The 18,188-nt window shown below is 25.3% G+C and overlaps 5 protein-coding genes across 13 annotated transcripts; 1 reads left to right on the top strand and 4 right to left on the bottom strand.

Annotated features, from left to right (window-relative positions):
* Window positions 1-459: 459 nt before the first annotated feature.
* Window positions 460-4,733, bottom strand: LOC124431235 (putative uncharacterized protein DDB_G0282499). 2 transcript variants are annotated; one of them, XM_046978873.1, is made up of 7 exons: window positions 4,531-4,733; window positions 4,349-4,445; window positions 3,975-4,238; window positions 3,721-3,895; window positions 3,382-3,641; window positions 3,168-3,245; window positions 460-3,094 (listed from the first exon to the last, which is right to left on the bottom strand). In XM_046978873.1, the coding sequence occupies exons 1-7, from the start codon at window positions 4,725-4,727 to the stop codon at window positions 2,918-2,920; spliced, it is 1,248 nt and encodes a 415-aa protein (XP_046834829.1). In that variant the 5' UTR covers window positions 4,728-4,733; the 3' UTR covers window positions 460-2,917. The 2 variants fall into 2 exon arrangements, with proteins under 2 accessions (XP_046834829.1, XP_046834839.1); XM_046978883.1 differs by having other exon boundaries at window positions 460-1,195.
* A 43-nt stretch (window positions 4,734-4,776) lies between these two features.
* LOC124431285 (uncharacterized protein C18orf63-like) lies at window positions 4,777-5,247 on the bottom strand. Its single transcript, XM_046979008.1, has 2 exons — window positions 5,113-5,247; window positions 4,777-4,995 (listed from the first exon to the last, which is right to left on the bottom strand). Exons 1-2 carry the CDS (start codon window positions 5,245-5,247, stop codon window positions 4,777-4,779), a joined length of 354 nt encoding a protein of 117 aa, XP_046834964.1.
* A 1,446-nt stretch (window positions 5,248-6,693) lies between these two features.
* On the bottom strand, window positions 6,694-12,597 carry LOC124431196 (vacuolar protein sorting-associated protein 41 homolog). 5 transcript variants are annotated; one of them, XR_006943931.1, is made up of 14 exons: window positions 12,466-12,597; window positions 12,236-12,373; window positions 11,835-12,117; window positions 11,561-11,759; window positions 11,318-11,472; window positions 10,999-11,239; window positions 10,650-10,914; window positions 10,058-10,582; window positions 9,627-9,963; window positions 9,302-9,538; window positions 9,169-9,209; window positions 8,997-9,070; window positions 8,862-8,920; window positions 6,696-6,914 (listed from the first exon to the last, which is right to left on the bottom strand). XR_006943931.1 is itself a non-coding variant. In XM_046978805.1 (14 exons), exons 1-13 carry the CDS (start codon window positions 12,484-12,486, stop codon window positions 8,867-8,869), a joined length of 2,574 nt encoding a protein of 857 aa, XP_046834761.1. In that variant the 5' UTR covers window positions 12,487-12,597; the 3' UTR covers window positions 7,854-8,159; window positions 8,862-8,866. The 5 variants fall into 5 exon arrangements, 3 of the variants coding, with proteins under 3 accessions (XP_046834751.1, XP_046834740.1, XP_046834761.1); XR_006943930.1 differs by lacking the exon at window positions 6,696-6,914 and adding an exon at window positions 7,853-8,159; XM_046978805.1 differs by lacking the exon at window positions 6,696-6,914 and adding an exon at window positions 7,854-8,159 and having other exon boundaries at window positions 9,165-9,209.
* On the top strand, window positions 12,504-15,158 carry LOC124431250 (EP300-interacting inhibitor of differentiation 3-like). Of its 4 annotated transcripts, none has more exons than XM_046978927.1 (9): window positions 12,504-12,644; window positions 12,763-12,856; window positions 13,260-13,447; window positions 13,509-13,610; window positions 13,681-13,811; window positions 13,890-14,004; window positions 14,077-14,370; window positions 14,424-14,538; window positions 14,621-15,158. In XM_046978927.1, coding segments are annotated over exons 3-9 (861 nt in total). In that variant the 5' UTR covers window positions 12,504-12,644; window positions 12,763-12,856; window positions 13,260-13,344; the 3' UTR covers window positions 14,622-15,158. The 4 variants fall into 4 exon arrangements, with proteins under 4 accessions (XP_046834883.1, XP_046834868.1, XP_046834874.1 ...); XM_046978912.1 differs by having other exon boundaries at window positions 14,424-14,542; XM_046978918.1 differs by lacking the exon at window positions 12,763-12,856 and having other exon boundaries at window positions 12,511-12,642; window positions 14,424-14,542.
* Window positions 14,861-18,098, bottom strand: LOC124431230 (ATP synthase subunit beta, mitochondrial). Its single transcript, XM_046978862.1, has 7 exons — window positions 17,941-18,098; window positions 16,999-17,205; window positions 16,608-16,871; window positions 16,175-16,518; window positions 15,814-16,039; window positions 15,473-15,702; window positions 14,861-15,398 (listed from the first exon to the last, which is right to left on the bottom strand). Exons 1-7 carry the CDS (start codon window positions 18,047-18,049, stop codon window positions 15,225-15,227), a joined length of 1,554 nt encoding a protein of 517 aa, XP_046834818.1. The 5' UTR covers window positions 18,050-18,098; the 3' UTR covers window positions 14,861-15,224.
* Between the last annotated feature and the right edge of the window lie 90 nt (window positions 18,099-18,188).

Raw genomic sequence — 18,188 nt, 5'->3', positions numbered from 1 at the left:
AAGTTTTTTTTATCCTGTTTATATAATCTAGATTACGTATGATTATTAATAAAATGATTAATATAAAAAATGAATAATTAGAATAAGAATGATAAACATTAAATATATGTGGAATACATGTATCTATTTTTTCATGTAATGGAACATTCTGCAAACGTGTGCATGTGCGAAACTATAATACAAGATTTTAAGTCAAATTTGTTATTATAGCTATTGCTATTAACTAATAATTTTCATTTTAATTATTATCGCTGCAGCTACTACTATTATTATTATTATTAATACTACTATTTTATTATTGTTATTGTTATTACTACCATTATTGATATCGCTACTATTGATATAATTGCTACTATGTTTCTATTTCTGTCATTGTGATTATTATCATCGTTTTAACGTTTTGAATAACTGAGTAATATTAATGATATTTCAATTATATATTTCTATTAAAATTATATATTATTAATCAGGTACCATTACTTTATGGTCACATTCTTATCAATTTTAAATGCATATGATAACTGTCAGACATGACAGTAATTTATTGTCCAGTCATTATTATATTTTTTATATATGAATATGAATTGCCGTATTCATATATTCGTCAGTAATATGTTGACATTATTTTTGTTATATTTTCTATTTTATTTTCTCAACATTTTACTATCTTTTATATTAATGAATAAAGTGTACAAATCAATCATTTATTTATTTATTGGTTTTATTTTCCTTTTATTTCATTTTTTATATTCTATGAAATTATTATATTTTCAATTATGTATGAAATATATATCTTCTTTTTTAATTTTTACATTATTCAAATGAAAAATAGGCATATTCGTTTGATCTACCATTTTTCTTAAATATATCCAATACAGTTTGCTTCAAATATATTGAATAGTAGAAAAATGTATAAGAAATATGGTAAATTGTAAAATTGTTTATCCTTCTTTATAGTTCAATGATAGATAAAAGTTAAATTTATTTGTACCCATAAACCGAGCCAACCTGACACCACCGTCCCCTTTCTTCCTTTCGCGCTATCGTCAGGAATAAGCCAGAGAGATATTCTTTTTGTTATTAAAATTGTAATCATTCTGTATCAACATGCTCTGATAATAATATATTCAATGTGTATATTACACTGGTCCTCGATTTCTTCTCATGCCGTCCGTGTAGCTTGATACGGCTGGACCTATTTTGAAATAATAATAAATCATCAGATTATAATCACGACAATGATCATACGTGCCTACAAGATATTAAAATTATTGAGTTTATGTTATAATGATATATAATTAATTTGTATACAATTAATGGTAAGATTTTGTATTAATATGACTTCTAATAGTAATAAAATGAGGTCTCTTCTCTAAAAAAAAGAAATACTAAAAATATGTCAAGATTTTGTGTTATGAATATTCTAATGAAGAAGAGACAAATATACAAAGTATATTCGTCGATAGATGCAGTTTAGATGATCTGTTAAATATATTTAATTATTGGAAGAACAGCTATATGTTTTAATATCTATTATTATTAATATTCTACATAAATAATTATTCTACTAAATTTACAATTTAAGAAATGATACAAGTAAAAAAAATAATGTAAAAATATCATTATTTTTAGCTATTACTTTAGATTATAATTATATAATTTTATTATGTCTTATTTTCTCATCATCGCTATTTATTAAACAGCTTTTAAATTACAAGATATGCCAATTTTATATAAAATAATAAATGAGCAAACACATACATACAGCTTTTGTGCCTCATGCGCCTAAGTATGTATGTGTTAAAATCTAGTTGAAATAGCATTATGTGCTGAACTTTTGTATATATAAATTGATTGAGGAACGATGGATCTAAGACAATATGTAGTGCACATAATTTCCATTCAAGTGATATAATTTTGAATGGAAAAGTAATGTCAAAATTGTAACTCTAACAATTTATAATCTAAACTCTGATTGCGTCCCACATGGTAAATTTCCTGACGATGGTGCGTGTTACTTAAATTGAAATTTATAACATTAGATATATAAGCGAAACACGTATGTCGAGTAAATTAGTGTAATAATATTAATTTAAGAATATTGAAACAATTTATACAGTTTCGATTATTTGCCACTAACGTAAAAAAGTGTTTAGTATTTCCAACGATATATGTATCTATATAAAATTTATTATATTAATACACACACCACACCACACCATACACACACACACACACACACACAAAATAACTAATAGTAATGATAAATATTCTTTATAAATGTTTTTATAAAAATTCTTTATAAATATTTATCATTAATATTAATTATTAAATTAATGACCAAAACCATGAATCTTTGTACTGAATCTTCGTTCTCTTTTTATCTTTTATCTGTGTAAATCTTGATTTAAGTTTAATATACAATTTCCTATATTAAAAAAAAAAAAAAAAGTAAAAAAAAGAGAAAAGAAAGAAAAGAAAAAAAAATTATTCTTTAAAAAATTCTGTTCAAATTCCATAAAATAAATATTTTCATTTTGATTAAACTGGTGATTGTGTTCAATTATGTTATGTTATATTATGAAAAAGTAAAAATAGGCAAATAAGTATTGATAATATATTGATTGAAAATGCCTATTTAATATGAATATAATTATTGATTGTGTTCCTTTTGGTAAATTATTTAAATTGACTAATATTTCAACCATTAATATAACAGATCTCTTTTTGCCAACTAATTACAGAATAATGTAGATGTAAATTAATCTTAACATTTATGGGAGGAACGTAGTTTTTATGTTTATTTATTAATGTATGAATAAAAACCATTTACAATGATATTGATTCAAAAGAAAATGTTGTTATTGTTAAATTAAACCTTTTTACAGAGGAAAAAATATATATTTTTTGTTATAAATTATACATATTTTTTCGTACTTCTTATTTGTGTTAATACTTTTTCAATTAAGTCAGCCTTTTTTGCTTGTCTATTATGTGGAATTAGGTGTTTATACAACCAATTGCTTAAAATAATATTTGATACTTCACCTAACTTATTATCTTTTGCTAATGTTTCTAAATCAATAGTTCTTCCCTATACATTAAAAACTCCGATTATTATTTTGTAAATTTATGTTCATTATATAAAATTTATAATAAATACTCACAAATTTGGTAGTACACATTGCATTTGATAGTTTTTGTTTTAATGTTGCATTAGCAAATGTATTATTTTTCATTTGAGACTGTTTAAATAGAACATATCTTACATTAAATTTTTTTTATTTAAAACTGTTGAAATGAATGAATAGTAATTGATAAAAAGTAAATAATAAAAAAAAATAAATAATAAAATAATGAAAATAATAAACAAGTAGTTACCTTGTAAAACGTTTTCTGATTTAACAATAAGTTTATTTCTTTAAAAAATGCAGAGGTATTTTCATCCTCTATTTGTACTTCGTTTTCGACATTTTGAATTTCATTTTTTATTGTCAGAGAAGTATTTAAAGAGGGTTGACTTATTAGTTTATTTCTTTTAAATTTCATGAGTTGTTTACATGTTTCTAAATTATAAATACAATTTTCTCTATCATTTGATTCTTTAACATTTAATGAATTCGTGGTTTTGCTAGATTTGCCTAGATTAATAATATAAATTAATAACATGGATTTTAGATAAGACAGTAAATGATTTTAATACAAGATATTCAAATTTACTGAAGTTTATCGTAGTATTATATCCATATCCAGTTCTAGGCTCTAATTGTTGGTTAAAATTTTTATCGATCATGTTGTCCATATTATTAATCATATTATTGGTAACATTATTACCGATTAATTCTTTGTTTCTTGTTAATAATAAGTAATGTTGGTTTTGTATTTTACTTGTATTCTGCTAAGTAATTATGAAAACATATAAAATGACTTAAATAATATAGTCTTGTAAAATTAACTTATTTAATTGTAAATACCTCGTCTGATGATTTAAATTGATGATCTATTTCTTTATTATTATTGTATATATATAACTGTTTATCACATACATTGTTCAATGTATTATATAAATCATTAATAAATTTTGAAATTATGTTATTTGCATCTTTACGAGGGATATATTGGATAGGTCCTTTTATTACACATACACTGGGATATATAAAACTATTAGCTTCAGATGAATGAAATTTGACTTCGTAATACATAATACCATCTTCTGTAATTGGTAAATAATAGCCATTCTAAAAATTTAAATTTTGTTTAAATATGATATTCATAATATTATAGTACATATTAGTTTAGTTTTATAAAATTAAATAATAATATAATGGTATACAAATTGTATAAATACCATATCTATCCAATATTTACGTAATTCATTATAATTTGCAAAGGGGCATTTAGAAGGAATTTTTTTAGATATAGATACTAGTCTCGCCGTTCTCATACTAATAGAAAATATTATTAATTATATTTACAAAATATATTATTCATATATAAAAAACAAATATTTTCAATATAATAAATGAATACCTAGGCAGAATGTGTACAGAATGGCAATATTTACTTAAATCAATAATACCATTATCATCAGCTTGAAATTCTCTTATCAATGAATCTAATAAGCCTAAGTCTTCTAGTTGTATAAGTGGTATTTTGATCTTTATTGGATAGAAGTATAATTGTGTATTTTCATCTAAAATTTTTTTTCTATTTAAGCATAATGTCATTTATAAGTAGAATTTATCATATATATATGTACATATATATATATGAAACTTATATGAACCAAGTATAAATAATAACAATGACCGGCACAGTACCATTTATAATGACTTTTACTTTTAATGCATCAAACTCTTCTGTTATTATATAAAATTTCATTCCATGAACATAATATTGTCCAACTTTGTTCCACAATGGTGCTATTTTACATTCCATTGTGTAATTAAGGCACTTTGCATATATATCTATGGAAACTTCTTGTGAGTCCACATACTTACAAAAAAAAGTAAATTAAAATGACATTGTTATTTAAAACATTATAAATATTAATAAATTGAAATATTAATTATTAGAATAAAATATAGTTAAATATATAAATAAAAAATTTACTAAAATATCCAAATGTTTTAAATGCGTTTTCAGATTGTTGCTTTCAATGAATTCTTTGGCAGCAATAACATATATTAAACCAGCTGTTCCTAATATTGGCGACGCTATTACTTCCTGAATAATTTGAATTATCATTCTAAAATATAAATTTACATACGTTGATCATATATTTTAAAATATAATGTAATAATCGTCATTATATATATAAGAAAAAAGTGCATCTACATTTTGGTGAAAGAATTATTGATATTACAGATAATTTAATAAATTACGGTCATTTTTACCGGCATTTTAATATTTGCCAATGATAGTTTGATTTTATTGGTAAGTTCTGAATTTTCATAAAATCAACTTCGCAAATAATGCAACGTAATTCATTCTTATGCGGAATTGATGCAATATATTCATAATTAGAATCGTTCATTTTTTGTGTACGAAAATAAATTATTAATTTCTCTGAATCAATTAATCTGTCTTAAATTAATAATTAAGAATTATTAATTTCTTTATTTTACTTTTGATATACTTCGCGATGTTTCAATTCTCATTTCATATTTTTTATCTCCGTTTAAAATAAGACAAGACTACATAAGTCATGTCACTTTACTTGACTAGTCAATATTATGAAATAATTTTTTTAATATCAATATTCTACAATAATTTTATTGTTTCTTCTTGTAAAACTTTTTGTTTTCATTTTTATAAATTATTAATAATACAGTAATAGTTTCATTCTTAGATTTTCTGTACATTGTGTAAAGATTTGAATCATTTGGCGGGAGATTTTTTTGTCGAATACAAAACTGTTATGAAAATTTATATGTTGTAATTGCAATTACTACATGACTGTATTTTAGAAATCCATTTATGTAGAAAACTTTTATGCACAATGATTATTATAATTTATTAATGATGAAATTATTTGAAATTCAAATATTTTTCAAAGTAATATAAACACCTGATTTTCTATTCTTTTGTAATACATAAAATTGTTATAATTAAATAGATTAGTATTAATAAGTGAAACAATATAAAATTAAATAAAATGTAAAAAAATTATTTTTTAATTCTTATAAAAAAATGTTGAACTTCAACAATGTTATTGGATCAATTATTCTTCTTACATGCATATATATACAACACACACGTCCACAATTTTAACTTTTAAAAACAATAGAATTACTGTTAACATCATTTGTTTTAATATAAACCGTATAGTATTGATTAGAACAAACCAGTGTATCAACAAACCTCATTTTTGTTTCAATGGCTGATACATTTATTCAATCGTCTAATCCACAGAAATGGATTCCCAAATTTCCCATTGGTAAATTTAATTTATATTTTTTTCGTCATGTTGCATGAGAAATAATTTTTTAATATTAAATTCAGAATTAATAAAAACTCTTAGATATGTTTATTAATTCTATATTTGATTGAAAAAAAAATATAAATATATGTCAAATTAAATAAGATCTATTTTATACAGAAATACTTTGTGAATAATATACAATTAGAAATATAATGTAAAAAAAAAATGTTAATTAGAAAGTTAATACTCTTGTTATATTTTATTAGATCATAACAGATTAGCAGCATTGTGTTTTAAAGAAACTTTGTTGATTTGTCTCAAAAATGAAATAATCACGCAGATAAATTCGATAGGAAATTGTTGCATTTCTGTAGAGAGTATCGGTCCTCAAAAACATGAATTTTTAATTAATACAAAATTCTGCATAAATACTGATGATTATTTTGGTGGATCAAAAGTCGTTTGTTCATCAACAGACAAATTCAACTGCCTGGAAGAAAAAAGGACAGAGTTGGTTTATCATAAATATTTTTTACTATTTTTTTTTTTTCTATTATTATAAAAATAATTTCTTTCCCAGATATGTCTATCATAAAGGCAGCTTAAATGAAAAAACATTATTTATGGGAATTCAAGACAATAGTTATTATGTAGAAACAAGTCAAACATATCAACATAACAGATTTAGGAATAGTAAAAATCTAATATATCCACAGAATATAAAACTATTAAGTGAAGGCACAAATTTATTACTTATGAGATATCTCACAATAATTAACTATAATGGAACATTAACATTTCAAAACATAATGATTGATGGAAATATCACTACATGTCAATATGTTAGATACATTATTATACATTTTATTATTACATTGTTCCATTTATATTTATTTTAATACCCAATTTTCTTATTCATCATAAATTACTTCAATTTTTCAATATAGAAGTGCACTCCTGCAGAATATATGAAATTATATAAAAATCACATAAAAGTGTACACAATTGAACGTGTAATAGAAAATCAAAATGGAAATGCAGAAAGTATGAAAACGTATTTAACACCAGAAGGAAAAATATTAGAACACAATTGGTTGTCAACATCTTACATGTTAAAAAGCAAATCTTTAGAAAATGTAAACCCAATGACTGAAAAACTTAGAATAGCAATACGAAATAATTATTGGGCAGAGGATATGGAGATATTCTCTAAATATTTAGACGAAAAAGTATAGATTACATTATCAATGTATATTAGACAATTGATTATACAATTATGTATAATGATTGATAGTTATTTTACAGTGTAATGAAGTAACAAAGTTCATAGAATATTTAATTAATCATGTTGAAGTAAAGCATTTAATAGCTGACTATACAAAAACATTACTAATTGGTAAGCAAACTTAGCAATAATTTAATTTATGCAAGGTAATATCAAGAATAATTCAGTCTATACAAGAATATATATATATATATATATATAATACAATAAAATATTTATAATATTATTCGATATAGAGTGTTTTTTACATTAATTAATATATATATTATACAAATACACAAAGAGATTTACTGATATACTTATCTCAAGCGCCCTGATACTTTATTTTAATTTTTGCAGTGAAACCTCTCCATGTAGTAGATTTTACAATACAATTTTTTAAGGCATTTTCCGTATGTCCAGAAAGTCAGGAATTTATTTCAACGGAACAAATTTCAAAGATCTCTATACCTACACAACAAAGACATTCAAATATGTGTGATTTTTATCCTTTATGCACAAGTTGCAGAATGGCAAGTATTTATCATAGTTAGGTATAATTTTAAAGTGGTAGAAAAATATGCTATACTTTGTTAATTACATATTTATAGCAAAATCAATTATTCAAAGAATCAACAAGTTCTCATTATTCTATTGATTCACTGTCCTCAAATGATATGATTTCTACCGGACAAAAAAAAACGAAAGCGACAACACACCTATATTAACTTTTGATACTTCCATAGAGAATAAAAATAAATAAAAAAAGATAAAAAGAATTTCAAATGTAATTCTAAAGATTCATAAACTTTTTAAATAATTATTATTAAATAATTTATATATATATTATTATTGTATATGCGAAACAAAATATATATTGTAATTTATTATTTTTGTTTTGCATTCATTCTTATGAAGTAGAAAATATTTTTTTTTATTAATTATAATAATTGATAAAAAAGAACCATTTATTAATTGGTATGATTATGACTTATAAGTTAAATCAATGAAGAAAATATTTCGAAATGAAACATTTACACCAAATAAATATAAGCAATGATAATTATCAGAAAAAGCCGACTGTGTTATAAAACAAATTAACATATTCTTAAGCTATATGAATGTGTCTTACCTATATGCATGATTTAAACAATATTTATTGAAAGATCTTACCTGTATCATTTCCTACCTGGTGAAGTCTCTTTTTGTGAATTACAAATTACACAATTTTCCTAATAATGACAATATAAAAAATTTTATAATTCTCAAAAAGAAATATTATAATTAATGCACAATAACATTACATACCACTAATTTGAAGTTTGGTAAACAGTCCTCATGGAATGAATGCTTGCAATAAAATATGACTAAATTTTTTGATTCTGCAATAAAAATTCAAATATTATTTTGTTTATAAAAAAGAAACAAAAAATATTTTTCAAATTATTTTAAAGAAGATATATTTATCATTTATACCTCCCATAATTATTTTTCTATGACAAGCTCCACACAATTGATCATCTAAATGAATAAAAAATGAAGATTAATTAAAGCATAGTGATATATTACAAATATTTCTTGTAGATGTACGAACTATTACTCAAAATACATACCGTTTATAAGTATACCTTTTTGATGACAACGAACCAATCTTTCATGAAGATCAAAATAATCATTAGATAAAATTTTCTTACATCCTTCTTGTATAGATACTTGCAAATTATAATCGCACATCATTTTAACCAAAGCTTTTTTTAAGCCAGGTATTTCTAAAGATGGATTTATTCTCTGTACCATTAATCTAGGATCAACATATGTTCCAATTTTTTGAAGAAGAAATGTGATAGCCTCTAGAAGAAAAAGAATCTACTTAATCTAAAGAATCTAATTAAACTTAAAAAAACATTAATCTAAGATATATTGCAAGTCATTATTTACTTGGTTTATCCAAAGAATAATTTACTAAATCATTCCACAATTCTTCATCATCGTGTTCCTGACAAAAAGCAATAGCACTTTCCATATCATTTAATTCTCTAGTCATAAGAGCCAAAGCTTCAGATATATTTCCTATTCTTCCTAAAAGATACACCATCTCTGGATAGAACTTTCGTTGACTACAAATATCTAATGCTTCCTGTATTGGATAGTTATCGGAACGACGTAAAAGCGGAAGTAATTTATCTCTAGCATAATCTGCATATAGTTGAACCAGTAATCCATGATATTTTCCTTTGGAATCATTTGTATCTTTTTTGTCTAAAGCATCTAGATACTATGAAGTAGTATTAAAAAATCACATAATTATATTATAAAAGTGTTTAATTTCTTTCAATTGTTCGTAATTTATATATTTATTATTAACATACCAAATATAAGTAAAAATATTTGTGTCGCAATTCATGAACAATAATTTCTGGTGGTACTCTGAACTTTTCTTTTTTTTTCTGCGTTTCATCTTTTTCTTTTTCCAAAAAAAATTGTATTGCACGTTCTGCATCTAAATCCATTAATTTTTCGATCATATCATATATAGAATAATATAATTGATATTTTTGTATCAAATAAAATACACCCTTGTGTCTAAGTTTTAAATACATTGCTAATGCTTTATCATATTTTCCATCATGAATATATAAAATTGCTAAAGCTTCTAAAAGAACATTTTGTCGTTGATTATGAACTATAAGATGTTCCAAAACACCATTAACAACAGCTGCAACTGTGTATAATGTTGGTGACCACTCTTTAACTAATTCAAGAAAACCATCAGGATCTATTTTCAAATATTCATATAAAACCATCTCATAAATTAATGGATCTAAAGTTACATCACCTCGTGGGAGGTAAGAAGAAATTGATCTTAATTGATGAACCCTTGCAAATTTATATACCTGTTAACATAAAATATTTTTAATTCTAAGCATGACAAAAATTTAATTATCATGTAAAACAACTAACCTCTTCTTCCCATAATTTTTTATTCCGGCCTAAAACTTTTAGACACAATTTTCCTGCTTCATCATACTTTTCACAAGCCAATAGATGATCCAAATACATACGACCCACATTGACTAAAGTATATCTTTTACAATCTTTTCCATCACTAACACTAACAACTTCTAATGCTTCTTCAAATTTTCGATGGCTTATTAACCATTCAATCCTATCATCACAATCATACAAACTTGCTACAACTACATCTTTTGGACTTACGATAAAAAACCTAAATATATAAAATATTTAAGTTATTTCTATTAAATAATAAATCATATACTTTATAATAAAAATATTATGAAGTATTTCTTGCCTGTTTTCATTTGTTAAACAATCTAAATGATAGTCATTACAGCTATACTCTTTATAACCTCGCAAAGTCAATGGATTTGCACAAATTACAGAAAAGTCTTCGCACTTCGGCTCAACAATGTGCAAAATTGGTCTTTGACTTTTCCCATCATTATCTAATTCTTTTAAGCATCCTAACAATACCAGTTGATTGTCTAAAGGTGCAATACCAGATATATAAAAATCCACTTGAAATGTTGAAACTAAAATTAAAATCATATTATAAAATATAAATTTATGATTTTTTTTTATTAAACAAATATAAATAATAAATGATTTACCTGGATCTACCACGAATTCAGGTAAATCTCTATTAACCATTTCCTGCACTGATCTCTTTTTTATTTGACAAATACGCACTATATCCACCCATCCAATTAGTAATGTTCGATCATCTGACCAACGAAGATTACATCTATAGTGTTCTGGTAGCGCTCTATATGAAACATGGTATTGAAAACATTTCTGAAATAATATCTTTATATATAGATTGCAAGTGAAATAATTTAGAATATACTACTTACTCTTCGGTTTTAGTCCATTTAATAAGACCTAAAGAACATCTAGCATTTGAATCATATACTCTGACACCTGTACCAGATGCCCAAGCTATGAATTGACCAGCCCATGCTATAGATCTTACTCCATCTTTTGCTTCAGAAAGAATTGTTGACTTCATTCTGGATAAAAATGTTTTCTCATATAAAATTAATTTGTCGTCTCCTAAAAATTAACACAATTATCTTATAATGTTCTTTATTTTACTTTTAATACTTTTTATAAGATAAATTGAAATACCTGTAATAAATTTTCTTCCACTACCACTTTTATAATAATTAGGATCAATAGCTATACTCTTGACAAGCCTACTAAGATTTATATTATGATTATTTTCTGTGCTATATAAACCATAAATAAAAACTTTGCCATCATCGCTACAAGATGCAATGAAGTCACCATTATGATCAATAGAAATTTGGTTAACAGCAACAATATGTGCTTGTAGAGTTTTTGATTGTATATTATTGCCCTGATGATCTAAGAGATGTATCATTCCCCAATGTGATCCCAAACAAAGAAACTGAAATATATTATGGCGAAGATAAATATACGAACAATAGTTAACCTCTCCAATCAAATATAGTTATGAATAATTTCTCTCTACGTAAGACATATTATTGAAAAGGCATTATTCATACCTTAGGATGTACAGCGATACAACTAGCAGCATCATTTTGTAAAATATGTTCCAAATCATTTCGCATTCTAACATATTTGAGTTTTGGCTCAATTTCGTCCACCTCGGAATCTGAGTCATCTTGATTGTTCTGATCAGTCTGAAAATTCAATTTGTTAAAAATACGCCCTATTAACGTTTTGGAAATAATATTATTATTATTTCATTAATATCTTTTTCGAAACATATTACTTTAGCATTATTTTCTTCCATTATTTTTTCTTAATTTTTATCGACAAAACTTCGAATGCGCACGACAAAACGACGAACTGTCAAAGTTGCAGCACGTTTTGATTCCATCCAAGCCCACCTGCTTTTGTGAACTTCGTTCCTTTCTATAATATATCTACGATCAATTAAAAACAAAGCGTGTGAGTATATAATTTTCGATATTTAATTTTTTTTTTTCGATTGATTATATTTTATTAATTTAATAAAATCATAAGATTGATTAGATTGATATTCTCTTATTTATAATTTTTTAACTAGAAATAATTCGAGAATCTAATTTTGATTCTCGAAGTCGTTAAAAAGTGCAACGGATCGATGAAGATCGAATCAGATGAAAATAATTATTTAGCAGGTATATTTAAATCTATTTTTTGTTAATTTAAATAAATTAATTAATTAATTAGTCGATTTTCATTTTTATGATAAAAATAAATTGATGTGATCAAGAATCACAAAGTCGCATATTTTTGTCATAGTTTTTAAAAATTCATCTAAGTATACATTTGCCTCATTTATTATTTATCTCATTTCATAATATTGTTAAGATTCTTTATAAAATTGATAAACTTCGATAAAATTTTTGTTAATTTTTAAATTTGTTAATTTGTGATAACATTTATTATTAAAATATTTATATTGGGTATATGGAAGGTTCTAATTATAGCATTTATTTATATATTTGGGAGTTACAATATACAAATAAACAATCTTTATTAATATTATTTATAATCTTTGTATTTTCAATAATTTTTCAGGTCTCTAAATAATCAACAGAAAGGATTATATATGCTTATATATATATAAAGTTTCTATTTTGTATACAAAATAAGTAATAAAAATATGCCAGATAGTGCCAATCAATCAGAGAGGTCATCGGTAACTCGATCACCTCAACAACGGAAAGAAATTTTATGGAATGCTTTGTCTTGTGCATTGTCTCTTCGTAAGTAATATTTTGTTTATTTTAATTTAATTTTCTTAGTAATCTTATTTTATTTTTTTAGGAGAAAGAAATGAACATTTAGGTGTTAGTGATCTTAGAGCTTTGGAAGAAGTTATGAAAGAAGGCGATAATGCTGTTCTAGAAACAAGCCTTAATGAAAAGAGTATTATTTTTTGTAAAGACTTATCTCATTAAGAAAAATATTTTAATATAAATATAGTTTGTTTTTTTAGTGAACAATCAGGAAGAAATATTTTTGGATTCTGAAGCAATAAATATTTCATCCAAAATTTTGACAAGATGTACTAAATCTTTAACGCAAAATATAAGTTCATATAATCATGTAGATTTTGCAAAAAAGATTGTAAGTATTTAATGAAATATAAAAAACAGATACAGGGATAGTATCATGGATGTAATAATATATATTTTTATATCTCAGTTACAATATACACGTAAGCTCCCAGATGAATTATTAGAAAATCCAGATTGGTCTGTTTTAGAAACAGAAGTCACAAGATCTTTTAAAAGGATACCCGAATATACTACTTTGCTTGGTAATTTATAAGATATTTATATAAAAATAATTGTAAAATTAAGATAAAAATAATGATTTTATTTATGTTTAGGTTCATTGACACCACTAGAAAAAAAAGAAATAGTTAATAAAAAATCAACAATTAAAGAAGCTCAAGCCATAATGAAATCACCAGAAAATGTGGTAGTTGTTAATAAGGACGAGGAAAGTGTAGAAGAGACAGTAGATAAAATTAAGAAATTTATCAAATATTATTACAAAATGAATCAAAAGCCATTGGACTTTTATTGTTTAATTTTACATCCAGATGATTTTGGAAAAACAATTGAAAATATGTTATACGTATCATTTCTTATTAGAGATGGTATTATAAAACTGGAAAGAGGTAATTACTTTATGCTCTATGAGAGAAATCATATTTATATTTTATTATTGTAGATAATACAGGAATACTTGTCATTCAACTTTGTTCTAAAGAAATGACAATACAAAGGAAACAAATTGGGACACACATGAATATTCAGAATATTATGTCTTTAAATATGGAGCAATGGAAAGTAATTATTAGCATTAATCTAATTATATACAAATAAAAATCTAAAATTTTTGATTTTATAAAATCGATTTCTTTTTAGATTCTAAAGGATACATACAGACTAGAGAAACCTATGCTTGATTTTGGGGCTACTTCTTGCTCTCGCTCTTAAAATATGAATAAATTCATATAGTAATTTTATAAGAATTAATCACCTTGTATCATTCAAAATACATATTTTTATGTATATTCATATTGTATCAAAAAGGACCAAACAAAAAGAAATAAATACAAAGATTATGGTTTGTTATATAGGTTTGTTCAAAGTTACAAACGCGTATTCTTTTTAATTATTTTTATTTATACTTAACATATACTATAAAATTGTATATGTTATTGGTAATATGATCACTGCGATGATATATGAATAAGGATATTTTTTTTTAAACAAAATTTACATCGCGAATTGTATAAAATTTGTTTACTTATGTTTTTGGAAGTTTAACAATTTTATGAATTTTATTGTATATAGTATATTTCAATATTATATTTTACTTTAAAGTAAAACTAAACAATTTTAAAATATTAACTATTTTTTTTGCGAAAATGCCATATTATTTACCATAAATAAAAGATAAACGTTAACTATTGGATGATTTTCATAGACTTATGGTATGTTTATGGTGATTTTTAACAAATACAATTTATTGTTTCGCTAATGATTCAGCTTTAGCTACTACTTCTTCAATCGGACCCACCATGTAGAATGCAACTTCTGGCAGATGATCATATTCTCCACCTAAAATCTTTTGGAATCCTTTAATGGTTTCTTGTAATGGTACTAATTTGCCAGCATGGCCAGTGAACACTTCAGCAACCTATTTAACGACATTTTCTCGATAAATATCTTATAATGCATAGAAAAAAGAGAAATAAACGAAATAATTTTTACCTGGAAGGGTTGAGACAAGAACCTTTGAATTTTACGTGCTCGTGCAACTGTAAGCTTATCTTCTTCAGACAATTCGTCCATACCTAAAATGGCAATGATATCTTGAAGGGATTTGTAATCTTGTAAAATCTTTTGTACACCACGAGCGATATTGTAATGTTCAGGGCCGATAATGTTGGGATCCATAATACGAGATGTCGAATCCAACGGATCCACAGCTGGATAGATACCTATTTATGAATAATTAAAATAATTACAAATTTTATATATATATATATATATAAAGTCTCATAAATGTCATGTAGTCCTAAGCAAAATATATATTATAAAAAAAATATTACCCAGCTCAGCAATAGCACGCGACAGTACAGTAGTTGCGTCTAAATGGGCAAAGGTAGTGGCAGGAGCAGGATCTGTTAAATCATCTGCAGGTACATAAATAGCTTGTACGGAAGTAATAGATCCCTTTTTAGTTGTAGTAATACGTTCCTGCATGGTACCCATATCAGTTGCTAAGGTTGGTTGATAACCTACAGCTGATGGAATACGTCCTAACAAAGCTGATACCTACAAAAAAAAAAAAAAAAAAGAAAAAAGAATAAAAAGAGACAATAATAAATAATTTTAATAAGCTTTAAGAAAACATATTAAAATATCAATTGAATTGTGTTTAAATTTTATACATAACTACCAGCAACACACCTCTGAACCAGCTTGGGTGAACCTGAAAATGTTGTCAATGAATAATAGTACATCTTGTCCTTCTTGATCACGGAAATATTCTGCTACTGTCAAACCAGTTAAAGCTACACGGGCACGAGCACCTGGTGGTTCGTTCATTTGACCATAGACAAGTGCTACCTTAGAAGTTTTATCCTTTAAGGAAATAACACCAGATTCTATCATTTCATGATACAAGTCATTGCCTTCACGCGTTCTTTCTCCTACACCAGCAAATACAGAGTAACCACCATGAGCTTTAGCAACATTGTTGATAAGCTCCATAATAAGCACAGTTTTACCAACTCCAGCACCACCAAATAGACCTTTATTTAACAAAAGCAAATTATAAGCGAGATATATAATAAAGAGGATTATAATATATTTAAGGTTATAACTAGAATTTAAATCTTACCAATCTTTCCTCCTTTGGCATATGGAGCAAGTAAATCTACGACTTTAATTCCTGTAACTAAGATCTCTTGTTCTACGGACATTTCTACAAATTCAGGTGCATCTGCATGGATAGGAGCTAACTTGTCTGTACCAATGGGTCCACGTTCGTCAATTGGTTCACCAATTACATTAATAATACGTCCCAGGGTTTCAGCACCAACAGGAATACGGATGGGATAACCAGAATCCAAAACACCCTGACCACGTACTAAACCTTCAGTACCTATAAATACATCGGGGCAGAACAGTTTATGATACACATATATCAATTTATTTATTTGACGTTATATAAAAATAACATACATTTTATGATTGTTTTATATATTCATGTTTTAAATATATATACATACCATCCATAGCAATAGTACGCACAGTATTTTCTCCAAGATGTTGGGCTACTTCTAGTACTAGCCTGGGGCTTCTGTTCTGTACTTCCAACGCATTAAGAATAGGTGGAAGAGCATCTTCGAATTGTACATCCACAACAGCACCAATGACAGCGACAATTTTACCCTGAGCACCACCTTTAGAGGCTGCTGCTTTGGCATAATTTTTCTCTAAAAAATAAAATAAATTAATATAATATTAGAAATTAACAGTATGTAAAAGTTTGTATTAATAAATATAAAAAATTTATAAATTAATCTGATATTTAGAAAAAAGAAATAGACTACATAACACTTGTGAAAATGTTGTTACATAATACAAAACATATACAGTGTTTTTTTTTTTTAATAGAATTCTTTATATAGTTTCCTTTGGTTATTATAATCAACGATAAATAATTTATTTTTTTTTTCTTATATATAATTATAATGTGATTTTAAATTTCAAACAAATGAAAAATACTTAACTTGTCACTTGACAAAAATGAAACCAGTACATTAAATATTTCCAACATAAATAATTTTAAAGAAATCGCAGATAGTTATGAATATTCTCAATGTTCAATAAGTTTCAAAAATATTATTTTAAGAGAATAATTCAGAAGACTATATATTCGCCATATTGGTACAATAGTATCTTACTGATCCGCTCAAATAATATAGATTATATAATCGAATCACAGAACACATTTTTTAACATTCGTAAATGACAATTTTAATTATGATTTCTTTTTGCATAACTCTTTTTTTTACGATAATAGCAGAAACTAGAATACATTTAAAATAGATTACGTTTCTTCTTACAATATTATATGACGAACGAAATAGAGAAAATGGGATAAGGATGTTAACATAATTTTCTATAAGATATCATAAAGTATTAAAAAGAAACTTTAATGTACTTACTGTCTACTGAAACAGTAGTAGCTACTTTCCCAACTTCATTTTGAAAAAGGGTGGGTTTGACGGCCCTTAGGGCTCCAGCGGCTGCCCTCGATACGGCGCTTAACATCATGGCCGGTCAAGTGAGGAAAGATGATCAAAGTATTCTTCGCTACTGCAGTCCATATCCTCTGGCTACATTGCGAGTGCGCAATGCATTATAATTCTAGTGCGCATATCAGTTGCGCATGCTAATACTCATGCGAGTGATC

The sequence above is a fragment of the Vespa crabro genome, chromosome 1, assembly GCF_910589235.1.
Source record: "Vespa crabro chromosome 1, iyVesCrab1.2, whole genome shotgun sequence".
Lineage (NCBI taxonomy): Eukaryota > Metazoa > Arthropoda > Insecta > Hymenoptera > Vespidae > Vespa > Vespa crabro.
Note: the sequence above shows the minus strand (reverse complement) of the source record. Positions and strands in the feature narration are given on the sequence as shown.

Bases quoted from the DNA above. Each gene is read 5' to 3' on its own strand.
- LOC124431235 (XM_046978873.1), bottom strand. From the start codon at position 4,727: ATGACATTATGCTTAAATAGAAAAAAAATTTTAGATGAAAATACACAA. The intron at 4,239-4,348 runs GTATTTATACAA...TTAAATTTTTAG, and splicing joins GTAAATATTGGATAGATATG to AATGGCTATTATTTACCAAT. The intron at 3,642-3,720 runs GTAAATTTGAAT...TTATTAATCTAG, and splicing joins TAATACTACGATAAACTTCA to GCAAATCTAGCAAAACCACG.
- LOC124431285 (XM_046979008.1), bottom strand. From the start codon at position 5,247: ATGATAATTCAAATTATTCAGGAAGTAATAGCGTCGCCAATATTAGGA. The intron at 4,996-5,112 runs GTAAATTTTTTA...TTTTTTTGTAAG, and splicing joins TAAAACATTTGGATATTTTA to TATGTGGACTCACAAGAAGT.
- LOC124431196 (XM_046978795.1), bottom strand. From the start codon at position 12,486: ATGGAAGAAAATAATGCTAAA. The intron at 10,915-10,998 runs GCAAGAAATACT...TTATATATTTAG, and splicing joins TGTTTAACAAATGAAAACAG to GTTTTTTATCGTAAGTCCAA. The intron at 8,921-8,996 runs GTATGTAATGTT...TGTCATTATTAG, and splicing joins TACCAAACTTCAAATTAGTG to GAAAATTGTGTAATTTGTAA.
- LOC124431250 (XM_046978912.1), top strand. From the start codon at position 13,345: ATGCCAGATAGTGCCAATCAATCAGAGAGGTCATCGGTAACTCGATCA. The intron at 13,448-13,508 runs GTAAGTAATATT...TTATTTTTTTAG, and splicing joins GTCTTGTGCATTGTCTCTTC to GAGAAAGAAATGAACATTTA. The intron at 13,611-13,680 runs GTATTATTTTTT...TTGTTTTTTTAG, and splicing joins AACAAGCCTTAATGAAAAGA to TGAACAATCAGGAAGAAATA.
- LOC124431230 (XM_046978862.1), bottom strand. From the start codon at position 18,049: ATGATGTTAAGCGCCGTATCGAGGGCAGCCGCTGGAGCCCTAAGGGCC. The intron at 16,519-16,607 runs GTAAGATTTAAA...TGTTAAATAAAG, and splicing joins TGCCAAAGGAGGAAAGATTG to GTCTATTTGGTGGTGCTGGA. The intron at 15,399-15,472 runs GTAAAAATTATT...GTCGTTAAATAG, and splicing joins TCTTGTCTCAACCCTTCCAG to GTTGCTGAAGTGTTCACTGG.